The sequence below is a fragment of the Hippocampus bargibanti genome, linkage group LG02 (genome assembly GCF_051943395.1).
Source record: "Hippocampus bargibanti isolate YZ-2025 linkage group LG02, ASM5194339v1, whole genome shotgun sequence".
Lineage (NCBI taxonomy): Eukaryota > Metazoa > Chordata > Actinopteri > Syngnathiformes > Syngnathidae > Hippocampus > Hippocampus bargibanti.
The window spans coordinates 31,520,598-31,547,795 of record NC_142735.1 but is presented as its reverse complement, the minus strand read 5'-3'; the positions used below and the strand labels follow the sequence as shown (position 1 = coordinate 31,547,795).

Sequence of the window (27,198 nt, the reverse complement as noted above, 5' to 3'; positions counted from 1 at the left end):
TGAGAAATGATCCCTTGTCGGTGGTTTCTCTGCGATAATTTTACCTAGTTCCTCATCAATTGTGTTCTGTTTAGCTGGGTCGATAGCTTTTTGCATCAAGTGTACAGATGGCTTGTGCGGGTTATTTGTGTAGCCTGATTGATGGGGATTTTAACCTTGCAGTCTACACTCTGCCTTTGAACTATCAAAGTTGAAACTCTCTCACTGTCGTCTGCCCGTCTCTTTAATGTTTAAAACATCTGCCCTCACTGCTGCGTTCGTGACGAATCACGTGGCTTTAACCGAAGACTGGGGGCGGGGAATAGAGGACAAAAACAATCAGCTGCCCTTTTCTTGTTAGGAGAACGGGCTCGTTCGCGAACGACACATCACTCATTGTGGCAGCTCCGTGTTTATCACGAAAAATAGTTTGTATGCCAATGTTAAATTTTCATAAATGTCTTCTTCTTTTCCTTTCGGCTTTTCCCTTCAAGGGGTCGCCACAGCGAATCAGTGTGCTCCATCTTCAGAGGTTTATAAGCGAAGGGCTTCATAAACCGAGGTATCGCTGTAGCATCTCATACCATGACCACTGGGCTCACTTTGTGGCGGTGAGGCCACCGCGGCACGCAGGTGAAAAATAACATGATGCCAATATGCCAGTCTACCACTGATCACTTTCACTCTGCTTGATGCTTTGCACATTGTCACACAGTTGTTAGTGAGAGGTCAAATTTACATTACGGAATGCCCTTACAAACTTATTTGTCATGTCCTTGTCTATGATCATATGTGTTCTGCCTGAGACAAATTCCTTGTGCGTTCTACATACTTGCCCAATAAAGATGATTCAGATTCTGGTATAGTGCAGAGGTCCAGTTAACGAGTTAACGTGGCTCCAAGTGATGCCAACATAATAGATGGGGCATGCCGAAATGTCGCCAAGGTGACGCTCACGTGAGGCCCAGGTGTCCGTTTGGAGGCGTCAGGTCAAGCGGCATTTCCTCACTTTGTTTTGATGTCCGACTCCATATTGTCTCAGACGCTTCCTGTTTCCTGGACGCGGGCTTCTGATTGTCTTTGACAGCAAGGATGCCGATAGGAGAGGACAGGAAACTCCACCAGCTCCCCGTCACCCGCTGAGAGTCTCGTTTCCGTCGCGCACAACAGTAATTACAGTAATGGCCGATTAATACAAAATCTATCTCTCTCTGTCTTCATCTATATCAAGTGACTTATTTTTAATGGTATTAAAACCCTACCGAATGGATTCTTCAACTTCAACCACGCTTGAAGCTTCCCCCTACTGTGCACGAAAATACGTGCCGAATCCCCTCTGCAGACACGCACCTGCACCAAATGCTGTACAGTAATGCTGTATTCTTCCCGGACAGAGTCGCGGGGGCTGAGGTAGGTTCGTCGCTGGAGGATGTCCTAGCAAACTTGGTGCGAAAGGACTTCACCCTGAACAGTCCGTCACAACCACAACCACAACCACAACCACAACCACAACCACAACCACAACCACAACCACAACCACAACACATCACCAAGTGAGAAATGATCCCGTGATGCTAGCACTTCGGCGACGCACGCTCCAAGTTTAGGTCCCGACGATTTAATCGTGTACATTTCGTGAGTCTCATTGGAAAATTCGTCCGATGGATAGCTTTTATTTTGAAACGCGGACACTCGGAAGTCGTGTGCGTCAATGTCATCTTGCTTGGACATTCGGAGAGAAGGGCGTGTTGAACAACCGCAGTCTTTCAGAGTTTGCCCGGCACTTTCCCATGAAAGAACCACCTGAGCGGATGCCGCTCAGAAGTGCGTGTGTTTTGACCGAACCGAAACTAACCGATTTTAGAAGAGGAGCTTGAGCACGAGTCAAGTGAGTGACCGCTTCGGGTCAAGTTATTTTGGGTCACCGTTCGGTTGTGTCGGCATTGGACATCAGCGGAAACTCACGCACCCGGGTTCTTCTCGACTTGTTGGAAGAGATCTGTTTGTACGAGCGGTTTTTGTGGTTTGGTTGGTCTTGCTGGCTCACTGGGTTTCTGGGTTTCACTTGTTACACAATATGAGCTGTTCTGTTCTTCTGGTTTTGGTTGTGGCCCAACTTTGAGCAGATGCTTCGGGTCTACTCCTTTGCTGGCTGGTGAGCAGCATCACGCGCCACTGCTTCGATTGGCGGTTCTGCGAACACCCCGATTTGTGCGGGTGAATTGGTGAAGGAAAAAAGAGGTTCTTGCTTTCTTTCTGGTATTCTCTGAGGACTTCCAATTCCAACACACAGGCTTTTTCAGGAAATGTGCACATCTACGTATAGGCTCACTCCAGACATGCACAAATCTCGGGTGTTTGTGCGAATGTCGGAAGTTTGGGTTTTTATTTTCTTCCTGCCCCTGTGTTGCTGCCAGTGGCGGGCCGTGCATGTCAATCCTCGGCCATCTGTAGTGCTCCGTCTGAATCAATCCATTGCTGCGAGTGTGGTGTGATTTACTACACGTCAAATAGAGGGTGCTGTTGGCCGGGACATAACTTGTGACTTGAACAAGTTATATTCGAGTTGATGATGATGCCTGACGTGACGTCACGTCAGGAATGCCCCTGACCAAGAAAGTGACACACAATGCATTTTGGGTACTTTGTTTGGTCTGAAAACATTGTGTTGATCCGTGTTGATGGCGAAATTAGAAGTAAAACACATAAATAATGCGATGGTGAATTGTTGTGTGTTGCACCAAGACTACCAATTGCGGTAACACCATACACAAATTCCCAGCAGACAAATCAGCCCATTTCCAATAGAGCTTGGGCGCCATCTTGTGCATTTTCTAGGCGCTACATTGGAGTCCAGATGGCTCGAATTGATACTGAAGAATTTTTTTAATCGATTGCAAACATTTATGCTTTCCTCTTCATAACTATTTGAATCATATTCATAACTGGATAAGTAACAAGAAAGCATCTTCTCCAAATCTGAACTCTCTGAAGCCATTGTTTTGATTCTGGAGCAAGGCAAGACATCCTGGCATGACGTCACGAACTAGGGGCGGGACTTTCTGAAAATCCCCAATTTGCAACTCATTTTGTTGCAGTTTTAGCACTCTAAGTCATTTTTATTGGTGTTTTTCATTTGACTAAAAATATCAGCCTGCGTGTTTTTGGTATTTGAGATGCTATAAAACGTTTTTCTGATGTCAGTCAGGAAACAAAAATGGTGTCGGTTGTCCTTAAAGTCATACTGTCATTAAACTGTTCGGATTTTTACTATGAACATGTTGATTTATGATAAGATCATAAAATTTAAATATGATTTGCTATTTTCCGACCTCAATGATGTCCCTCTATCCTGGAAAAGTCCATTTTGAAAATGGCTTTAACAACATCTACATCTGCAACCAAATCCATTTCTTCTTCTCCCTCAGCCATTGTGGGATGACAAAACATTTGTTAGATCAACACAACAATATATTTGTTTATGGAGTTTGCTCTAGATACAGTGTACTAGCTCTGGCCAGTATGGTCTTATCACTAGCGGCTAGTGATACTACGATTGGCTAGTGACAAGCTAATCATGTGACTAGCTAATTATAGTTTGCGCAAATTCTGACTTTTCCAATGCCAGCATGCAGGCCTTAGGTTGCCAACTCAAAATCTGATTGGTTAAAGCAACAGTTTGATTGACACATTTGATGCGACAGGGCCTGCAGAACTGATTGTGAAGACGTCCAGGTGGATTTCTGAACCTGGTACCAAATGATGGTTGAAATGTGATTGTTTAAATGCTTAAATACGAAAACACACATCTGGAAGCAGGGCAACAGGGGAAAAGTCATGAAAGGAAGCTGAAAGATAATTTTGGATTATTTCATTAGAATCATGGACAAAATATAATTCACATTAGTATGTGATTCAGATATGTTTAGGCCAGCAGAGAAGGCCTTTCAGGCCCTGACATCCCACCACTGGTTGCCACGGTAACGTGTTTGGCCGGGGCCAAAATGTAAGCGCCAGTAGCGAGCGAGGCCGGGACGGCGACGTTGCTGCCGCTTAGGCGACATGACCCGGCGAGCGGAGTGCAAAGGAACACAATGCCTTTTGTTGCGAACACGCCCCCGTTCCATCCTCGGGAGGGCCGAGGTCAGCTCGACATACATGCAGACTCACAACACCTTACTCGTGCGTGTGTGTCTGCGCGTGTGTGTGCATGCGTGTGCGTGCAACAACGACTGCCTTGTCTGCGCCCGCATGAAGTCATCACACATGGCGATCAATGCAGCCCATCATCCGATTCAAATGTGAGGTCAAAAAACGTTACTGGGCTCTCCACGAATGAAACAAACTCAGGTTTTCATCACTTGCAGGTACGCTGGCATGCTAGCTACTCGTTGCACCGTTAGGATTCTTCGGAGCCCATTATGGAACTCCATTCACATTCAGGATGAGTTTAAAGGACAACCGACACCATTTTTTTGTTTCCTAACTGACATCAGAAAAACGTTTTATAGCATCTAAAATACCCAAAACACACAGGCTGATATTTTTAGTCAAATGCAAAAATCCAATAAAAATGACTCCCAAAACTGCCACAAAATGAGCTCGGAACTGGGCAGATTCAGAAAGTCCAGCCCCCTTGTCTGTGACATCCCACCAGGATACTCCTTCACAAACTGCCGTGCGCCAGAATCAAAACAATGGCTTCAGAAAGTTCAGATTGGGAGAAGATGCTTTCTTGTTACTCATCCAGTTATGAATATGATTCAAATAGTTCTGAAGAGGAAAGCATAAATGTTTGAATTGATTAAAGATGTCCTTCTGTATCAATTCGAGCCGTCTGGACACCAATGTAGCGTCCCAGAAAATGCACAAGATGGCGCACAAGCTCTGTTGGAAATGGGCTGATTTGTCCGCTGGGAATTTGTGTCAACTTACACCTTCTTTATGCGTGTTACCGCAATTGGCTGCGACACAACGATTCACCATCGCGTTATTTATGTAGTTTTCCTTCTAATTACGCGATCAACACGATGTTTTCAGACCAAACACAGTACCCAAAATGCATTGTGTGTCGCTTTCTCGGTCAGTGGCGTTCCCTCTGACGTCACTTAGGGGATCGTCACCAACTCGAAAACAAGACTTCCTGAATATTCAGCGTAAGTCTTAAAAGGTAAAATATAGCTATATGCGCTGGAATCTTTGTAAAATGCGCTCACTAGAATTCATTTCCTTTAACTGTTGTTCATGAAGGAGTTTCATCCTGGGCAAAGTGGTGGATGCATGTTCTCCCCCACTCCAATGGGGCTTTTGTCAGTCTACTCCAGCAGTTTCCTCCCACATTGCCCCCCCCAACAAACAAAAAAAAAAAACGTGTAGATAGATTGATTGAACGAACCACATGGTCCGTCTATGTGAGTGCTTGCGCCTGTGTGTGCTCCGCGCTGGGCTGGCAACCGGTTGAGGTTGTCCCTTGCCTGCTGCCCGAAAACTACTTGTATCTGGGCCTAGGGCAAAAGCGGCTCTGGGGCAAAAGCGGCTCCGATCATGGATGGATTGATAGAAGGATGGATAAAAGGATGACTTTCATCCTCCTCCCATGAGTTGCAACATGGTTCATCAATGCATGTGAATAATATCACAGAGGGTTGATTTTCTTCCCACGAGTGCTAAAAGAGGAAAAGGATGTCCGGTTGCGAGTTGCCGGCGCGCCCAGCCTTTCCAAGCACACTGACTGCCTCGCTAGAACCATAGAATCTCCATTCTTCCTTTTGTTCAAATAAAATGCTCTCCAACAAAAATCCAAATTTGTCTCCTTGACTTCTTACTACGCTAACACGCTAACGACATATTTTGGGATTCACGTTCTGACTCTTAACCTGAAGATTGTTATCATTTCCTGCCATTGTAACAAGTTTGGAGTCACTTCCAGCAAGACTAGCAGCACATGTTTTGGCCATTGTCTGCATTCAACATGGGAGGCATCACCTGTTCTGTTCCCGCAGTCCTAAAAACTCTTTGCAACATATTGTGGTCATCATTTCTCGTTACAGTATGTGAAAATGCCTTTTTTGGCGGAGGGGTAGGGGGGGGGGTGATGGAGCATAAGAGGTTATCAAATTTAAAAGTCCCATGCTTAGCTGGCCAACCAAACAATCGGCCCACGGTAAAGGCGCAGATGGCCACAGTCAATCTAAGTGAAAGAGTCACAGGCTATTAAACTGTCATCTTCATCTAGGAGATCTGGCCTTAGACAGAATTTAGGACTTGGGAAACTGCTTCATCACAGGAGGACTCAAGTAAGTGCTCAAGTGCCCGGATGTGGCCCCAAGATTTTGATAGAGATTAGACAGAATAGAAGTTATCATATTTAAAAGTTTTATGCTGTTATATGCTTAGTGAACATGTGTGACTCGAGTACACAATGAAAGCACAGAAACCATGGGTCAATCTGAATTGAACAGACACAGCCTATTAAACTGTCATCGTCATCTTGGAGATCTAGCCTTGGACATAATTTAGTACTTGGTTAACTCCTTCCTAAAAGAGCATTTAGGACTTGAAACTCCCTCACAGGAAGAGCTTATTAGCCAGGTTACAAATTTATCAGTTCATGGAAAAGACAACCAATTAAAATATCTATGTTTTATTGCTTACAGCTATTGGTGCTTAGAACGTCATGGGGTGTGGTATTCTAATCACGAAAACTATGTTTTACTAATGTCTCACTTTAATTTGCATATACTCTCAATAAATAGCTTGGCAAAGGGCTGCAGAATTTGGGCGTCTGTCATGAATGACTATGTCCCCTGCCGGCAGTAAAATACAATCTTCCTGTGTTCGAGCCTTTGTCCACAGTGTCCGACCGAACATCTCTGACAGGGGGTCACTACCACCAGTAACCAGCAGGTTAGCAAGATGCTCCCCCTGCTACGCTGACATGTGGGAGGCCTCTTGTTTGATCATCCTTCCATGTCTTGGCCACTACATTTACCTTAACACGGGATGACAAACATTCTGTTCGCCATCCCTTGTGGTATCAACATGTCTCAATCATTTCCTGCTACCATGTTAACATGGTAGCTTCATCTTTTTTTCTGAATTGCCAAGTATGTAGAACACACAAGGAATTTGTCTCCAGTAGAACACGCTGCACTAGTACTATACACCTCTATTTGGGTTACTGTTTAGAGAGTTAATGGCTTGGGGGTGTTTAAATGTCTGCTGGATTTGGTGAGAATGGATCGGTAGCGCCTGGCTGAGTGAAATAGCTGGAGAAGGTGGTGGGCAGGGTGCTGAGGGTCCAGTGTGATTTTTTTTTTTTTTTCATTAATCTGATGTGCCAACATAGACACTTGATGGTTTTGTTTTTGTAAGTTTTTTTTTTTTTTTTTGCATGGCACTGAATAGGGTCCAGCTGCCGATGGGTCTCTGCGACTGATGATGGCCCCGTAGCGGCGTTACGAGATGGCCCTGGCGTTGTTTGTCATGGCAACGTTAGATGCTAACACAGCGGTTGAAACGCTTTTGGCCGCCATCCATCTGGAGAGGTCAGAGGTCACTCACTCGCAGCAGGAAGCAAAGCCAAGCGGGCTGTTTTGCAATTCTTGACACAATCCCTATTTCCTGCCTCTGTTTTTTCTGCACAGGTACCAGTCCTCTTTCCAGAGAGCGGGCCTCCTGTTGGTTGCCGACGTGGCCCACTTGGATCACGAGGCACTGGTCAGCCTGGGAATCACAGCCACGGGACATCGCAAACGCATCCTGAGACTTCTGTCGCATGTCCAGAGGTGGCCAGCTCAAGGGGGCGGTCAGAGAGCGGTGGCTGAACCAAGCCGTTCCGTGACAGATCTTCCATTGTCTCCGTCGCAAAATTCCTGCGGCTTGGAAGAGTTTGGAAAGGGCTCGATTCCAGACCTGGCCGCCGTGCTGAAGCCGGTGCCCAAGCCCAGAACCGTTTTCAACCGGCGTCGCACCGCTCCAGTTCATTTCCGCCTCCCTGTACCAGACGTGGTTCCATCACCGCACAGGAGACTCTCCCAGGAGTCCATCTGCTTCCCGCTTTTAGATTGCATCGGCTCACCTCCGTCCACGCCGTCGGCCTGGCCGCCCATTCCCCCGAGGGTGGCCCGCCGGGTGCCGCTCACGGCACCCTCGTTGGCTTCTCCTCCTGCGCAACCGCTTCCCGTTTCCTCTTCACCTTCAGTTCCAGATTCCCACGACTGTGACAGGCCGTCCGGATCCTCGCGGTGGTCTTGCTCCAGCGCGATGGAGATGATCTCCGACATTTATTGGGGAACCGTGGCTTCCGCCCCGCCGACGCCCCCACGGCAAGCTGCACATAGGAACCAGAGAAGCAGGTGTGGAAAAAACACTCATTCGGTCCATCGGTTGAGAAAATCAATCGATCGATTCATGAACAATCAATGATTGCCCATAAATCATTTCAGCAGTGGCGGTCCATCGAGCAACAACTCATCGGGGTCAGCGAGAGGTGAGCGTAGCCGTCTTAATAATAATAATAATACATTTGATTTCTAAGCGCCTTTGAAAACTCTCAAGGTCACTTTACGGTCTCTGGATCAGTTTTTCCGTGGGTGAGCAGCGGCAGCCGCATGCGCCAGCGTTCACTCAACCCACAAGTAACTCAAATAGAAAACAAGCTAGCCAGCTACTAGATAGTTAATAGATAGCCAGCCCGCTAGATACCTAGCTAACAGATAGCCAACAGATAGCCAGCGAACTAGCTAGCTAGCCACATACATACTGGTTTACATAGCGCTTTAACAACAGCTGAAGCTAGGACAAAGCGCTAACATGGAAAAAAAGGCATGCTACCACCTTGCGGGAGGGAAAAACATTACGAGAGGCTGTGGCCAGCGCTTTATCGGCACCCAAGCATGAAAAAAAACCAAAACCCAAACAAATTTCAAGAATGGCGCCATTCCCGAAGAAATTCGTGAATGGCAGTGAAGGAGTTAATTAGCCGCAGGCTAGCGTCGACATGTTCTGCCCTGTCGTCATTTCTCACATCTTTCCGTGCAGCAAGATGTCAGCGTCAGGTGCCGTTGTGTGACTTGATGCAGCGTCATCGTGTGGCGGCATCACGCCACATCGCTCTATGTCATTGTCTAATGTACCGTATTTTCCGCACTATAAGGTGCACCTTCAATTAATGACATATTTTACAACTTTTTCCATATATTTCATATATTATAAGGCGCTACAGTAGAGGCTGGGGTTACGTTATGCATCCGGTGCTAGACGGTGCTGCGCTATAGGGAATGTAAACAAAACAGTCAGATCGGTCAGTCAAACTTTATTAATAGATTACAAATCAGCTTTCTGACAACTCCATTCACTCCCAAAATGAATAAACAACTGTTTTATTATTTTCTCTGAGGTGAAGTATTCGTATTTTCGTGACACAGTTTATCTTTTAACAACAGCAAGCTAGTGCTAGTAGTGGAGGGGAACTTTTCCTCCATTCAGTAAACACGTAAAAAACATTCTGATGCTGTTACGGTAAATTAAAAGTAAGTGCAATCACAATACACTAACACTCTTAATATTCAATTGCACTACTTCTACGGGGGGAAATGGCAATCTCGGTTGCTTACCGTAGTTGCGCCACCTGTTGCGGCTTAATATTTATCAATATATATGGCGCACCGGATTATAAGGCGCATAGTCAGCTTTTGAGGAAAATGAAAGCTTTTAGGTGCGCCTTATAGTGCGGAAAATACAATAATCACTTTCTGATCTCCCGGCTGCTGTCTTCACCCATCGTAACATTGCCATGACATAATTGTGGCATCATCGTGACGCATTTGCACTGCATCTCCATGCTTGTGTTCGTAGATGACCCAGTTGATGTTGATGATGTCATCAGTCCCTACTGTGAAACAGTTTTTCAAAGAGGCGAAGTCAATAGCATGAGCAGTGAGGTGAGAATGACGCGCCGCCAGTTTAATGTCAGCGTCCACACACGTTTTTTGCCTTGGTTGTTTTCAGATTGACGCAAGACAGCACAGCGAAACACGGAGCCGGGAAGGGCAACACGTTGAGGATCACGGGTAAACATCACCTGACATTCCGTCTGTGTAAGCTCTCAGTCGTACAGGAGTGGTCCATCGATGATAAGGTTTCTTCAGCCGTCATCTGTACTTCTTTGAAGGTGTCGGACGTTTCGCTTCTTATCCAAGAGTCAGCGAACTAAAATATTTTGCTGGTAGTTTTGGCCATATATATATATATATATAGGGCGGCCCGGTAGTCGAGTGGTTAGCACACCGGCTTCACAGTGCAGAGGTCGCCGGTTCGCGTCGCGGTCCGGCCTCCCTGTGCGGAGTTTGCATGTTCTCTCCGGACCCGCGTGGGTTTTCTCCGGGTCCTCCGGTTTCCTCCCACACTCCAAAAACATGCATGGCAGGCAGATTGACCGCTCCAAATTGTCCCTAGGGTGAGTGTGAGAGTGACTGTTGTATGTCTTTGTGTGCCCTGCGATTGGCTGGCAACCAATTCAGGGTGTCCCCCGCCTCGTGCCCGAAGACAGCTGAGATAGGCTCCAGCAACCCCCGCGACCCTAATGAGGAATAAGCGGCACGGAAAATGAGATGATATATATATATATATATATATATATATATATATATATATATATATATATATATATATATATATATATATATATATATATATATATATATATATATCCCTACTGTCCAGGTTGAGGTTAAAATCTTAGCGAAAGAAAATAGATGGTTTGAAAGTGGAGTAAAATAAGCTATTTTTCATAAAACAGCAAAACCCTTCACTAAATGGCCATGGTGTGGTGAGGTTCAATTACAATCGTTCCTACAACTGACTTCTGAGGCAACATAGGCTTAGTTATGCTGATGATACCAGATCAAATGGGGCAATCAGGCCAGTCGTAGACCCCATTCAGGACAATAGAAGTAATGAGTGTAGCTGCAGGGGAGTAGTCCTCGTCTCCCCCTAACCTGAGAGCAGGGACCAATCATAGCAGACTCTGGCACCTCCACCTCTGGACAGTAGAGATATATATATATATAGGGCCGAAACTACCAGCAAAAGATTTTAGTTCGCTGACGAAGCCTCTTGGATAAGAAGCGAAATGTCCGACACCTTCAAAGAAGTACAAATGACGGCTGAAGAAACCTTCTCATCGATCACCTGACATTAACGGTGTCTTCCTGATGTTGACTGTCGGCCGGCGTGTCAGACGTCAAGGGTGTGCAAAGGCGTTTTCATTTTCCCTTTTGCAGTTGTGTGCCTTCTCCGGACGGCGACGAGGACCAGACCATCTCGCCGTACGCCAGCTACACTGCCCTCAGCCCCAGCGCTACGCCCATCGTCAGCGGATGGCTGGACAAACTGTCGCCGCAGGGGTGCGTTTGTTCTTTTTGTAGCTGCTCATGCCAAGTCTAAGAAACTTCTGTTTTTACTAACTCGTTCACTGCCATTCCCAAATGTATTCGGGAATTGAAAAGCATGACATGGAGCGCCATTTAGGTAGATTTAGAGTTTTCTTGGCGATAAAGCGCTGGTCAGACCTCGGGCAATGTTTTTCCCTCCCATGAGGGAGCAGCATTTGCCTTTTGTAAAGCCTCCCCATTTCAAGCTCAGATAACTCCAGACCCATATAACTTTGGAATTAACTTTTTTTTCGGATGAAAGAAGAGAGTCTTTTTTTTATGCTGCAGTGAAAGGTGGGATCATGAGGACATTTTAGCTTTTCTCATCGTTACTACTTGTGTGCTTGTCCTTGTGCATATGGCTCAGGCTTAAAGGACAACCGACACCATTTTTTAATTTCCTAACTGATATCAGAAAAACGTTTTATAGCATCTCAAATATGCAAAACACACTGGCTGATATTTTTAGTCAAATGCAAAACACCAATAAAAATGACTTAACGTTTCCCAAAACTGCCACAAAATGAGCTCGGAACTGGGCAGATTCAGAAAGTCCCGCCCCCTTGTTCGTGACGTCACTATTAGTCACACACTGCCTTGCTCCAGAATCAAAACAATGGCTTCAGAGAGTTCAGATTTGGAGAAGATGCTTTCTTGTTACTCATCCAGTTATGAATATTATTCAAATAATTCTGAAGAGGAAAGCATAAATGTTTGCAATCGATGAAAGAAGTCCTTCCGTATCAATTCGAGCTGTCTGGACTCCAATGTAGCGCCAAGAAAATGCACAAGTTGGCTGGCGCACAAGCTCCATTGGAAATGGGCTTATTTGTATGCTGGGAATTTGTGTGAACTTCTTTATGCGTGTTACCGCAATTGGCTGCAACACAAAACTATTCACCATTGCGTTGTTTATGTAGTTTTCCTTCAAATTTCACGATCAATACGGTGTTTTCAGATGAAAAAAGTACCCAAAATGCATTGTGTGTCGCTTTCTTGGTCAGGGGCGTTCCTGACGTGACATCACGTGAGGAAGAAGACTTCCTCAATATTCAGCGCGAGTCTTAAACCGTAAAATATAGCTATATGCTATGTTTTACATTTTATATATATTTTTAAATATTTATTTTAGGTGGAATCTTTGCAAAAATTGCTCAGTGGAAGGCATTCAAAGTGATTTTACACATTATGGACACAACTTGTCCAGAGGTGTCGAATGTTCGGCACACACTCTATTTGCGCGTCATTCTTTTGGTGCTGTCCCAGGTCTTCTTGTTCTTCTCTTCTTCCTTCTTAAGTGGGTGTGTTTTTCGTTTTCTTTACGTAATGCAACTTTCATGCGCTTGACCCCTTGATATGGAATTTGCGCTTTTTTTCAGGAACTACGTTTTCCAGAAGCGCTTTGTCAAGTTCGATGGCAAAAATGTCATGTATTTTGGGAACGAAAAGGTAAGGTTTGATTCCATGCTTGACATACAGTAAAGTCTCGTTATATCGATATCGGATATATCGATAGTCCCGGTTATATCGATACTATTTCTATGCACGCATGGAGAAAATTACATGCAAACAGGGTCGGATATATCGATAGTCCCGGTTATATCGATATTTTTTCGGACTCCCTTGAATATCGATATAACGAGACTTTACTGTAATTATTTATTGAGTTTTTTTTTTTTTAACTTCAAGATGGCGCCGCAAGAGTGGCTGCCTTTCCAGAAGCTCCTATATTTTGTTTTCTACTTCTTTCCTTTCCTCTTCCTTTCATAACTTTGCTGCTCTGAAATGTAAATTTCTCCACTGTGAAACAAATAAAGGTACATCCAATCCAATCCGATGACATCCACTGGTGAAAAGGACGCTTTAAATCCTCTTTCATATAGAAATGCTTTATGTCACAAAGAGGGCACAGCAAGTGCTGAAGAATGAATGACTGTCTTTGTGTTGTCATATAATTTGTTATTTCGTTTTATTTGTTCTTTTGACTTCAAGATGGCGCCCCGAGAGATGCTGCCTTTCCAGCAGCTCCTGTATTTTGTTTTTCTACTTCTTTCTTTCCTTTCCTCTTCTTTTCATCACTTTGCTGCTGTGTTACGTCCGGGTAGAGTGAACGCTGGCGTTAATGGCTGCCGCTGCTCACCCGCACACAAAAAAGTTCTTATCCTGTGACTGTAAAGTGTCCTTGAGAGTTTTGAAAGGCGCTTAGAAATTAAATGGATTATTATTATTATTACTATAATCAGGATATTCTTCATCATCATCTTGTTCCCACTCACAGGACGTGTACGCTAGAGGAGTTGTTCCATTGGCTGCCATCCAAATGGCACGGCTGTCCAAAGACAACAAATTCGAAATTGTCACCAGTCAGCGGATATTTGTTTTTAAGGCTGACAATGAAGGTGTATATGCTGTACACACACACACACACACACACACACACACACACACACACACACACACACACACACACACACACACACACACACACACACACGGAGAAATGGATTTATACTCTTCTGTACTGTGTGTGTGTGCGGGTTGATGTGCTTGTGTCAGTGGTGAGACAACGTTGGGTGTCCACGCTGCAGGACTACATCAAAGACCAGCTGGCGTTTGGGCGCCGCTGGTTGGGTCCTGGTCCCCAGTGTCAGAAGCACGGCTTCCTGGAGCTAAAAGGAACCAAGTCGAAAGTTTACGCCGCCATCAACATGGAGCAGATTTGGCTCCACAAAAGCCAACAGGTGACGTCGGCGCCACACGTTCACACCTTGGCTGGATGTGCCCTCTTGTTAGAACCTGGGCCAAACCGTTTCAAATGTTTTGTGAGGTCCGGAAAACTCCAGATAAGGAGTGAGGACCACCATTGCTGATAAGTTTAGAGAAGAAGTAGTGTTACATTTGAACACTAAATGTCACCCCATTTCCCACTTCAATTTCTTTAAAAACAAAGCAATAAAAAGTGGACTTGAAACTGAAATAACAGAAGGAGTGAGGTTTCTGAATGGGTACATTCAAAGTCCTCACCCCTGTTGTGAATTTGGTTAAAATATTGTTTTACTTTTTGTGGTATGAACTTTTTCCTCTCATTAAACACGCACACACAACATACACACACACGCACACAAACACACACAGTGAGTAAAAAGTGTGTGTATCCAAGTGAAATGAAAATACACACCAAAAAAATCTTTTTGGGTGAATTTGTGAGGACCTCTCTGAAACTTTAACAGAAACCTCTCGAAGCCTTTAGAATGAAAAACTTGTGAGGACCAGCCAAAAGGTCCTCACATGTCAAAAATGTCCTCACTACTTTTGGTATAAATTACAGGGTTGTCAAACTCCAGTCCTCGAGGTCCCAGTCCTACATGTTTTCTAAGTCTCCCTGTTGCAACACACCTGGGAGACTTGGAAAACATGTGGGATTGCGGCCCTCGAGGACCGGAGTTTGACAAATGTTAGTGGTCCTCACAAGACTAGTCATAAAACACACACACATGCGCGCAAGCAGAAACACACCTACACACCAGCTTCTAGGTGTCTATATCTTTTCTCGGCGGTTTCAGTGTTTTCATACCGGAATCGGAATCACGGTGATCGAGGCCCGCGGTGCCACCATTCGAGATGGGAAACACAGGGGTTTCGACCTCATCACTCCCTACAGAACTTTCAGGTGCAACTTCAACTCTTAGGCCGTTCTGTGGCCCACAGCGACCTCTCACCGTTGGTACACCTCTCCAGTCTCACAGCCGACACTGACCGGGAAAAGCGGGACTGGATGGAGGCACTGCAGGAGGCCATCACCGAGACCCTGTCGGATTACGAGGTGGCCGAGAAGATATGGTCGAACCGCTCCAATCGCGCCTGTGCCGATTGCCGGGCCGTCAACCCCGACTGGGCCTCCATCAACTTGTGTGTGGTCATCTGCAAGAACTGCGCCGGTGTGTCCGCAATTGCTACACTTATAGCGAGTGTGTTGGCCTGGTGCACTTCATTTCCTGCATTGAACTTCCATTCCTAATTTTGTCATTAAATTTACCAAGCGCAGGTCAGCACAGAGGCCTGGGCACTATGGTTTCTAAAGTCCAGAGTCTGAAACTGGACACCAGCGTCTGGAGCAACCAGATCGTGCAGGTCAGACCTGGATCAGCACAAAACGGGCAAACACTTGAAGCTCTTTGACCAGTCTTTGTTTTACGTGTCTGTTCACACGGCAGCTCTTCATCATGCTCGGTAACGACCGTGCAAACGAGTTCTGGGCAGCCCATCTGTCCCAATCTGAGGAACTGCATAGCGATGCGTCGCCCAGTCTCCGGCGGGAGTTCATTGGTCAGAAGTACCAAGAAGGGCGCTTCCGACTGGAGCACCCTACTTTCAGCAGCCAGGAGCAACTTCTCAAAGTGCGCATCTCTCCATTCCAGGAAGTACTTGAGCAGGAGTTCAGGCTTTGACATGATGATCACACTGTCTGGAACAAAGAACAAGCAAAGAACTCGGCTCTCTGAACCGCAACGATGTATTTGTGTATTTATTGACTTATTTTGGGGGGTGTGGGGTGGGCTGTTTGTGGCTGCGTGTTCATCTTCAGGTCTTGTGTTCTGCGGTCTCTGAACACACGCTCCTCAAAACTGTCACCCGCATCTTCTCCGAGGCCCGATCCAATAACCTGACTGCCAGCGCTCATGGACAGCAGCCAACTCGAGACCTACTGGATCACTCCGCCGCCTCTGGTCAGAAATACCGCGATTACTCTTATGGCTTGTAATACTACGACTAATGTAAACCGATCTAATGACTGCAACACAATTGAGTCGTCAAGCGACATTTTGTATTGAGTCCTGGGAAGCATCAGCAAACGGTCGGAATGTGAAACCCTCCATGCATGTGTGGGGAGTTTGTGGAGGACTCTGAGTTGTCGCAGGGATGTGTGATTGTGAGAGCGGATGCTTGTTTTTCTGTATAGTCCTCATGATTGACTAGCGTCCAGTCCAAGGAGTCCCCGGCTGCGCCCCAAAGTCTGCTGGGGTCATCTCAACCCGTCCCCGACGTTCATGAGGATGAGTGTCGAACATGGAAGGACAATAGAATTTCTCTGGATCTGGTCCCACAGATCCTGGCGTTTACGATGAGATCATGAAGACTGTTCTTCATTCGGGCTTCCTCTTCCGGTCCAGCTGCAGCGGCAGGGGGACACTGTTACGCCAATGTCGAGAAGGTTGTCGTCCCATTGGCTGTAGGTTTCCAACTCATTGCCTTCTTCACTGCCTAACCACTGAGCTGCTACAGACTTCCAGAAGTTCTGGTGCTCCGTGGATCAGTCGTTGCTCCTGTGCCAATCGGAGCGACCGGGAGAGGTGTGCGTTGAGATTAGCCTGAAGGACGTTGTGTGCTTGGGAGTCACCCGACCCGAATCATCTGCCACCACGGGCTCTGTAGACAGGTGACACATTTGCTTGGCACCGTGTAGAAGGCGAACGAAACCCGCAATCACCTGAGTGCTTTTCCCCGCTCAGGTTCCGGTACACCTTCGAATTGTATTTGACCTCGGACAAAGTCTATCAGTTTGGCGTAGAGACGGCTGAGGCTCTGCACGCATGGGCCAGCGCCATCGGGAAGGTCTGATATGCTGTTCTGATGGCAAGCGTTCTTTCCCCGGCGCGGAAAAGAGAACAGTCGGACCGTGTTTGATCTGCAGGCTGCGACGCCGCTCAGCTGTCACTGCTTGCTGACTCGGGAGTTTGAGCGCATCGGGCGCCTGCGATACCGAGCCATGTTGGACCCTCAGCAGTGGAAGGAGGCGTTCTTTGTTTTGCAGAAGTCCAACCTCTTCATTTGTCCCCAAAATGATGGCGCCGCAGAAGACATCATTAACCTGAAGCGTCTCCAGGAGCTGAGTCAGTGCCTACTACCACGAAAGCAGTGCATCCTCTGGACTGTACATCCGGGTTCCATGCACCTGACTGTTTGTTTTGTCAGGTGTCGCTTGGGAAACCCAGAACCACGAGAAGAAAGAAATTTTAGTTTTGGTGGAGAAGGGGAGGTAAGTGGACCTTGGCTTCTGCCACTTCTCTCTGCGCCGCTCCCGTTTGTCTGATGTAGCCGTTGTGTCAGGACCTTCCACCTGCAGGGCGTGGGCCGCACCGACTTCAACTTGTGGTACTCGGGCATCCAGCAGGCCGGCGGCGGGAAGGGAAATGCCCTGCGCGAGCAGCAGTTGAGTAGGAATGACATCCCAATCATCGTGGACAGCTGCATTGCCTTCATCACGCAATACGGTCAGTGTGTCGGGGAGAAGGGTGGTCCTGGGGACCCTTTTTTGCAACATCTCCAACTGTCTGGTCGCAGGTTTGGGCCACGAAGGGATCTATCGCAAGAACGGATCCAAATCTCGCATCAAACTGCTGATGGAGGAGTTCCGGAAGGACGCTCGCAATGTCAAACTGCGCATCGGAGACCACTTCATTGAGGACGTGACTGACGTCCTCAAGCGTTTCTTCAGGGAGATCGAAGATCCCGTCTTCATGGTTGACCTCCACCCGCTGTGGCAGGAGGCGGCGAGTGAGTACACTTCCTGCACACGTAGAGCTCCAAGTTTCGGGTTATGGGCTCGCAGTCGCCCACACTTTACTCCCGTTTCCATTTCTCAGAAATTCAGCTGAAAGGTTTGAGGTTGGACCGCTATAAAGAGATCATTCGGACGCTCCCACGAGTCAATCGGATGACGCTGGCTGCGCTCGTGAGCCACCTCTATAGGTGAGTTCCAGTCGGCCTGGCCTGACTCTGCTTGGCGTCCCGTCCCGTTGGTCTCACTCGATTATGATCGATTGCTCCCGGCAGGGTCCAGAAATGTGCCGACCTGAACCAAATGTGCACCAAGAACCTGTCACTGCTTTTTGCTCCCAGCCTCTTTCAAACGGATGGCAAAGGAGAGCATGAAGTGAAGATCGTCGAAGATCTCATTGACAACTACTTGTATGTTTTCGAGGTGAGTCCGACTTTGTCAGTCGGCTTTGGGAGTTCGCTCCATCCATCCGCTTTCAGAGTGGGCGGCCGATCGGACTTTCTTCTCCCTGTCAGATTGACGAGGAGCACCAGAATCAGATGGAGTTGGAGATCAGTCTCATAACCTCCTGGAAGGACACTCAAGTAACTGCCGCCGGTCCCTTGACGGGGTGGGCGGGATCGCTTCCAGAGTGGAAGGACTCAGTGTCCTGGTTGTGTTTATTCAGTTGTCTCAGGCGGGAGATCTGATCATCGAGGTCTACCTGGAGACGAAGACACCTGACAGCTGTGTCACACTTAAGGTAACGCACGTTTGCATCCTGTACACGCAAAGGCGGATGCTGTTGTTACCACGGGAATTGGCCCTTCTTTGACTTCGCCCTACCTTCGCAGGTGTCGCCCAGCATGTGTGCCGAGGAGCTGACCAATCAGGTTCTCTACATGAGGAACGTCCCACCCGGGGACAAAGATATCTGGATGACCTTTGAGGTCATTGAGGACGGGCAGTTGGGTACGTCCACCGCGACGCATGCGCGCAGCTACGCCCGCTTTCATCTGAGGTGCTTGTGCTTCCACAGAGCGTCCGTTGCATCCCAAAGAGAAAGTTCTCGAGCAGGCCTTGCAGTGGTGCAAGATGGCCGACCCCAGCTCAGCCTACCTGGTGGTGAAAAGGGTGCCCAAACGTGACGGCATTGACATCCTCACCTGTAGGTCGAGCTAGCGTCAAACTCCACATGCGTGTGACAGTAGCCTAGCGGTGACACGGGTGTGTGACCTTTAGTCTACAAGAGTGACCTGATGAAGGTTGGCGTGCTGAGGTGTCGGGAGGAGCCCCCCAAACTGCTTCAGGGAAATAGATTTCAAGAGAGGAGCTTCCAGATCAAGAACAACAAACTGTTGTTGCTCAAAGAGAAAAAGGTAGTGAATGACGGATTGACGGGAACTTTTTGCCTCAGGCCACATGTCGTTTGCCCTTTTTGCCCTTCAGAGCTCCAGGGCGGAGAAGGAGTGGTCGCTGAAGGCCATGAAGGTCTACATTGGGATCCGCCGGAAACTCAAAGCACCAACCAGGTGACCGCCGCCCCATGTTTCGCTGTCGTCTTTGGGCTAAGCTAGGGTTCTTCAAATTTCTATTCCCTCTCGTTTCCTCAAATCCGCTTCCTCCCTCCACCTCTGTATGCCCCCCCCCCCCCCCTCCAGCCCGTCTATCCCTCTATCGTGATAGACGGGCTTTCAGCTGCTCCAAACTCTGGAACTCACTTCCTCCCAACATTCATAACATCGATTCTCTTCCCGCCTTCAAATCCCATCTCAAAACCCACCTATTTAAAATCGCATTTTCTGTGTCACTCTTTCTCTTGTTTCTATTTATATCTGTATTTTATTTCTTGTATTTTACTTGTGATTGTATTTTATTTATTATAGTACCTATGTTTGTCTATTATGGGTTAAGTTATTTATATTATATGCTTGTCTGTGACTGTAAAGTGTCCTTGAGACCTTTGAAAGGCGCTTAAAATGAAATGTATTATTATTATTATTATTATTATTATTATTATTATTATTATTATTATTATTTTTATTATTACTATTTGTATGATTATTATTATTTTTACCGTTATTATTATTATTATTATTATTATTATTATTATTATTATTATTATTATTATTATCATTATGCTAACATGCAGTTGTAATCATAGGTGGGGCTTCACGGTGATGTCACACAAACATCAACTGTAAGTAGCCCGAATGTACTGCTGCCGACTCCTGTGTGACAATTTGCGCCAGCGGATGAATGTGTCTATGTGGGCAGGTTCCTGTGTTGCCCAAGCGAGGTGGACTTATGGGATTGGGTGAGCTGCTTCCTCAAAGCTCAGGTCAGTGTTTCCTACGTCTGTCGCTGTGATAACGTAGCGCACCGTGGCAACTTCCTGACCTGCAAACTCGCTGCATTTGGCAGAACGACAAGCCTGGCCCTCCCGTCCTCCGCCGCCACTCGTCCTCTGACATCGCCAAGCAGAAGTTTGGCACCATGCCGCTGGTGCCCATCCGAGGAAACGACAGCAACCAGGGCATGTTGTCGGCTAATCAGACGCTGGTAAATGCTTCCGACGGCTTTTAGGGCTGCTTCGCGCCAACGCCGCTTTGACCTTGTCCAGGACCTTCACCGTACCTCTCTCGGCTGGCTTGCCCCACGCTTGTCCTGCCTTAACATTGAATTGCAATCTAATTGTGTCTGTGTAAGCTCTCAGTCGTACAGGAGTGGTCCATCGATGAGAAGGTTTCTTCAGCCGTCATCTGTACTTTGAAGGTGTCGGACGTTTCGCTTCTTATCCAAGAGGCTTCGTCAGCGAACACAAAATTCCTACTTATTTCAAACCGATAAACACTTTAAGGCAAAAATTAGTGCATCCAAAAGACAGGCTGCCAAATGAAAAACAAAGTCATGTAGTTTATTCAATACATTGTAAAAATGAAGATTGTAAAGAGACATTGGGGAGACTCAACAAATTCTCAAAAAAAGACTTTATCAACATCGCAGGGATAATAATAGTGGGCCTCAATCAGCAGTACATTTGCACCTAAAGGCTAGCAACCACTCATTTGACGACAATGAGGTTAAAATCTTAGCGAAAGAAAATAGATGGTTTGAAAGGGGAGTAAAAGAAGCAATTTTCATAAAACAGCAAAACCCTTCACTAAATCGCCATGGTGGGGTGAGGTTCAATTTGGATCATTCCTACAACCGACTTCTTAGGCAACATAGGCTACTAACATAGGCATACTTGGGCAGAACAATAGAAGTAATCAGTGTAGTCACAGGGAATAGTCCTCTACTCCCCCCAACCTGAGAGCAGGGACCAATCATAGCAGAGTCTGGCACCGCTACGTCTGGACAGTAGGGATATATATATATACTGTATATACATGTTTATTTAAAAAATACACATGGTCTGGGGGGAACCACCACTTACAGTGACACATCTGTTTATGTACGTTAAATTTATAAAAATTTTACCTCGGCATACGAATTATTTTTCGGGATACACACGGAGCTACCACAATGAGTGATGTGTCGTTGGCGAATGAGCCCGTTCTCCTAACAAGAAAATGGCAGCCGACTTTTTTTGTCCTCTATTCCCCGACCGCAGTCTTCGGTTAAAGCCATGTGATTGGTCAAGAACGCATTAGTGAGGGGTGGGGTGGGGGGTTAAACATTAAAGAGACAGGCAGGCGACAGAGAGAGAGAGAGTGATAAAATGCATAGAAAACAGTGAAATTTGGACTTGTTTCAACTTTGATAGTTCAAAAGCAGAGTGTACAGTGCAAGGTTAAAATATCCCATCAATCAGGCTCCACAAATAACCTGCACAAGCCATCTGTACACTTGATGCAAAAAGCTATCAACCCAGCTAAACAGAACACAATTGATGAGGAACACTCCATTCCATCAAGCCATCAACGACCATCACAAAGGTAAATAAAACCACTTTATTTTATTTTATTTTAATTTAAAACAGATTATTTTCTTACAGACAGTGTATTGTAGGTGTTCACATACCTGACATGTTTCGGCCTATACTTCGTCCTAGTGTCACGGATGTTGTTGTGACGCACCTTTTTCGGCTGGTGTTACTATGACCACTTTATTATACAGTACAGTTTATTTATTTAATTATAATACCGTAGGACATTTTTCATACATGAAATAAGGTGTATTTTGTATAGTTTTCAGGCTTGAATTATAAAGCGGAAAATTATGTTTTATGGGGACCTGGGAACGGATTATTCTCATTTTAATGGGTTGCTATGGGAAATTATTTTTTGGGATACACACTTTTCGCCTTACACACTCTCTCTGGGGAACAATTAAGTTTGTAAGCCAAGGTATCACTGTATTTGATTGGAGACAAAATTAAAGCATGAAATCTGGACTTGGAACTGAACGCGAATGTGTCTGACAAGAGAAGTGGCCTCTCTTTCATGCGGCTCAAATGGGAATGACTTGCGCTGGTCGCCGAAAACGTCGCTCGCCCGGCCAAACATACTGGACTGCTCGCCCGCCCTCCTTCCTGCTTGCTTGCTTGCCTGCGACTTTGCACGCACTGAAAAAAGCCGGCCGGCGCTAATGTGACAGGTTAAAAAGTACCTTGAGTATTTTGGTTACAGGTAAAGCAAATCGCATAGTTACATTGGTTTACAAATGGTATACATCTAAAATGTTTATTTAAACAACTTCCTGTCCAACAATGTAAATCGGTCCGACACGAAACACTAAACAAAGCAGGGGTTCCTTGTTTAAATAAACATTTTAGATGTACAGTGATCCCTCGCTACTTCACGGTTCACTTATTGCTGCTTCAGTGCATCGCAGATTTTTTTTCAGGGGAAAAACTTTTTTCTTTTTTTTATGGCTTGCAAATGTACAAACAAAGAAAGTAAAAGAAACAACACTGCAAACAAAGCAGAATAAAAACAAACACACTGGCTTTGAACAGGTCATGGAGCATTCTGCTTCTCGAAATCGGGCCATGTCGGTTCATAAAAATCTTGCCAACAAGAGTGCCAACAACTACAGATAACAATGTTCTTCTCTCAGAGAAAGACTCCTTCAGTAGAAAAAGACGCTACAGCGCAGCGGAGTCAGGATGCATAGGCACAGCAGCAAAATATTGTTTTACACCATTCTTTAAAGGACAACCGACACCTCCGAACAAGTTGTGTCCATAATTTGTAAAATGGCTTCAAATGACTTCTACTGAGCGTATTTTACAAAGATTCCACCGTATATAGCTATATTTTACGTTTTAAAACTCGCGCTGAATATTCCGGAAGTCTGTTTTTGAGTTGGTGACGAGTCCTCACCCTACGTCACTGAAGGAACGCCCCTCAGCGAGAAAGGACATACCTTGCATCACCTCAATGCATTTTGCAATACTTTGTTTGGTCTGAAAACTTCGTGTTGATCCGTGTTAATGGCGAAATTAGAAGGAAAACACATAAATAACGCAATGGTGGATCCTTGTGTGTGGCACTGAGCATCTATTTGATATTCACTGACAAAAATTGTAAGGAATTAATCAGCCAGTTTCCACTGAGATTTATTTGTTTCCCTCTTCTGCCTCTTTTCGGTGCTACATTTCCCACCTCAAAATGACACTGAATAAATTCTTTAATCGATTGCAAACATGTATGCTTTCCTCTTCAGAACTATTTGAATCATATTCATAACATGGGTGAGTAACAAGAAAGCATATTCTCCGAATCTGAAGCCATTGTTTTGATTCTAGAGCAAGGCAAGACGTCTTGCCGTGACACCACGAACATGGAGGTGGGACCTTCTGAAACTGGCCACTTCCGGTTTCAAATTGAAGTAGTTTTTACACACTATAAGTCATTTTTATTGGTGTTTTGTATTTGACTAAAAATATCATACTGCGTGTTTTGGGTATTTTAGATGCTATAAAACGTTTTTCTGATGTCAGTTAAAAAAAACAAAAAAAGTGACGTCGGTCCATTAATAAAGAGGTTTTATTTTTAGTTTCATTCTGCACTATGTACAGTTTTTCATTGTGTGAAAAATAATAATAATAAAAGAAAAGCTGACTACGTTGTAATTTGCGGATTTCAGCTATGGCGGGCTATTTTTGGAACGTATCTCCCGCGATAAACAAGGGTTCACTGTATAGCAGGGGTCTCAAACTCAATTTTGCACGGGGGGCCGCTGGAGGCAGAGTCTGGGTGAGCCTGGGCCGCATCGGTTTTTCCACAAGAAAATCACAGATAAAACATTCCAATGTTCTCATAATCTTTATTTTTAACACACGCAAAATGAATTCAATGAATAAATGTAAAAACGAATAAACAATACATGAACCAGTAATAAATAAATAAAATAATTTAATGATCATAAGGCAGATACAGACGACAGAAAAAAACACAGGAAAACTAATTATTTTAATAAAGTTTCAAATGTCTGTATTCACAGTTCTTTAACTTTATTAACATAAAGAAAATATTGAACATGAACTAAACATGGCTTCTCTTGCCTACTTGTTCAGCTCCACACACAAGTTTCATTCATATCAATCATAAGGGCCGCACTAACATTAATCTTTCATATCAAGGCGGGCCGCAAAATATTCTTTCGGGGGCGCGTTTGGCCCGCGGGCCACGAGTTTGAGACCACTGCTGTATAGCATTTGTAAAGCAATGTAACTATGCGATTTGCTTTAACTGTAACCAAAATACTGTCACACTAACCGCTTCAAACTTGGCCTTATTTGACTGGCACTCGCCCGAGTGTGAAAAGTCGGCCACTTGGCTCTGAGTCCGTTGAACGTAAATGTGGTTTGCCGTTCGCAGAGGAAGCTTCACGACCGCAGGACGCTCTCCATGTACTTTGTGAGTCTCACCCCGTTTGGACTTGTGGCTGGACTTTGCACACGCTCTGACTCTGCTGCTCACGTCCGCAGCCAATGAAGGCCCAGCAGGACGGTGGCGAGGAGCGCCGCGACTCGCCTGAGCCGCTTTACGAGGAGGTAGGCGACTTTGGCCTGCAGGTGCTCAAGTCCCTGGAAAGCAGCTTCCTGCGGGCGCCGCCCGCGGTCACGCTACCCGCAGCCCCCCGCCAAGTGGCCGAGGCTCCTCTGCCGTCTGCTGCGCCGGCTGGCTGCACGCTGTCTCAAGAACTCCTCTTGCAGGAAATGACCTCGGCGTTTGGCAGGAAAGCCGAGCGAGAGCGAGAGGATCACCAACAGGAGGGAGAGACTCTGGATTGATTGACAGCCCATAAATGACAGAAAGTGGGATCAATGCCACTCGCTTTACGTCCACCTCGACCTGTGGAATGGGAGCTATGCACATTTTATGTCTGTGTAAGCTCTCAGTCGTGGCCCATCGATGAGAAGGTTTCTTCAGCCATCATCTGTACTTCTTTGAAGGTGTCAGACGTTTCGCTTCTTATCCAAGAGGCTTCGTCAGCGAACTAAAATCTTTTGCTGGTAGTTTTGGATGGGTGGATGGATGGATTTGCCTTTATTAGTCTCGCAGTGGAGAATTTTACATTTTGGGACCTATATATATATCCCTACTGTCCAGACGTGGCGGTGTCAGACTCTTCTATGATTGGTCCCTGCTCTCAGGTTAGGGGGAGCAGAGGACTACTCCCTGCGGCTATACCGATTACTGCTATTGTCCTGCCTGAGTATGGGGTCTACGACTGGCCTGATTGCCCCATTTGCTCTGGTATCACCTCATCGGCATAAACTAAGCCTAAGTTGCCTAAGAAGTCGATTGTAGGAACGATCCAAATTGAACCTAACCCCACCATGGTGATTTAGTGAAGGGTTTTGCTGTTTAATGAAAATAGCTTCTTTTACTACCCTTTCAAACCATCTATTTTCTTTCGCTAAAATGTTAACCTCATTGTCGTCAAATGAGTGGTTGCTAGCTTTTAGATGCATATGTACTGCAGATTGAGCCCCACTAGTATTATCCCTGCGAAGTTGATAAAGTCTTTTTTTGAGAATTTGTTTAGTCTCCCCAATGTATTGCTCTTTACAATCTTCATTTTTACAACGTATTGAATAAACTACATGACTTTGTTTTTCATTTGGCAGCCTATCTTTTGGATGCACTAATGTTTGCCTTAAAGTGTTTATCGGTTTGAAATAAGTCGGAATTTTGCGTTGCCAAAGGACTCTGTAGTTTTTCAGAAACCCCTGGACTATAGGGATAAAGGGCCAAAATTACCAGCAAAAAAAAATTAGTTCGCTGACGAAGCCTCTTGGATAAGAAGCGAAACATCCAACACCTTTAAAGAAGTACAGATGACGGCTGAAGAAACTTTCTCAGCGATACGCACGTTTTAGTTTTGGATCTTGCCAGTCCTGAATTGCATATTAAAAGTTGCACATTTTTAAACTTGCTCATGCAAGTGTTGTCCTTTGCTCGTTTTCGATGCCTTGCCTGGTTCTCATGAGACGGAATTTGCCCTCCTTCCAATGGCGAATGCTCATATTTCACACATTTTCGGCAAGGGGGCCAGACTTGTTTTGTTAAAAATGGTATTTCAATTAACAGCAATTAATTAAAATATATTTCAGCGAGCCCATTCTGTGTTTCACATTTGCTTTTTTGAATTTTAATTTCAGCTATCTTCATGTGTTTTGGTTCATTTGAAACATGCGTTTCAAAATGGAATTGATATTGAAAATTGGAATTGAATACTGTATTCACGTAACTTTTTTTTCAATTAGCTTTTTATTGTCATTTAAAAGCAAAAATATTCAACAAAGCAATAATATTATAATATACCAACGTCCACTAGCCTAATGCTAACATTGCTAACCTCATACGGTTAAAATACTTTTTCACTTTTTTTTTAACACTAAAATTTTTGTAACAGTTGAACGGAAGTAATTGTTCTCTTGTTGATTGGCGCCATTTTAGATTTTGTTTTAATGTAGAAAATTGCCATTTTTGAAAATTGGGATGCTAATTTAGTCAGTTATTCCTGACAGAAAAACACAGAAAAGTGTCCTTGAGAGTTTTGAAAGGTGCTATGAATTAAATGTGTTATTATTATAAATATCTTGATTTATTTATCTAGCTAGCAATGTCGCTAGCTAGCTATTTGCCATCTATTTGCTATCTAACTCCCTGGCTGGTGAGCTATCTATTAGCTATATAGCTATCTCAGAATCAGAATCATCTTTATTGCCAAGTATGTAGAACACACAAGGAATTTGTTTCCGATAGAACACGCTGCACTAGTATC

At 45.3% G+C, this 27,198-nt stretch overlaps 1 protein-coding gene across 2 annotated transcripts; it reads left to right on the top strand.

The window, feature by feature from the left end:
- The first annotated feature begins 1,709 nt into the window (after positions 1–1,709).
- On the top strand, positions 1,710–26,233 carry arap3 (ArfGAP with RhoGAP domain, ankyrin repeat and PH domain 3). 2 transcript variants are annotated; one of them, XM_088991001.1, is made up of 35 exons: positions 1,710–1,867; positions 7,387–7,526; positions 7,626–8,336; positions 8,430–8,470; positions 9,838–9,923; positions 9,991–10,052; positions 11,265–11,387; positions 12,794–12,863; positions 13,693–13,813; positions 13,971–14,155; positions 14,978–15,084; positions 15,153–15,352; positions 15,460–15,545; positions 15,629–15,811; positions 16,000–16,141; positions 16,522–16,626; positions 16,698–16,851; positions 16,925–17,027; positions 17,107–17,305; positions 17,388–17,451; positions 17,523–17,686; positions 17,757–17,969; positions 18,059–18,164; positions 18,249–18,396; positions 18,489–18,557; positions 18,641–18,715; positions 18,807–18,924; positions 18,992–19,120; positions 19,195–19,331; positions 19,402–19,484; positions 20,117–20,152; positions 20,230–20,293; positions 20,377–20,514; positions 24,783–24,821; positions 24,893–26,233. In XM_088991001.1, exons 2-35 carry the CDS (start codon positions 7,444–7,446, stop codon positions 25,196–25,198), a joined length of 4,650 nt encoding a protein of 1,549 aa, XP_088847127.1. In that variant the 5' UTR covers positions 1,710–1,867; positions 7,387–7,443; the 3' UTR covers positions 25,199–26,233. The 2 variants fall into 2 exon arrangements, with proteins under 2 accessions (XP_088847127.1, XP_088847126.1); XM_088991000.1 differs by having other exon boundaries at positions 8,427–8,470.
- The last annotated feature ends 965 nt before the right edge of the window (positions 26,234–27,198 follow it).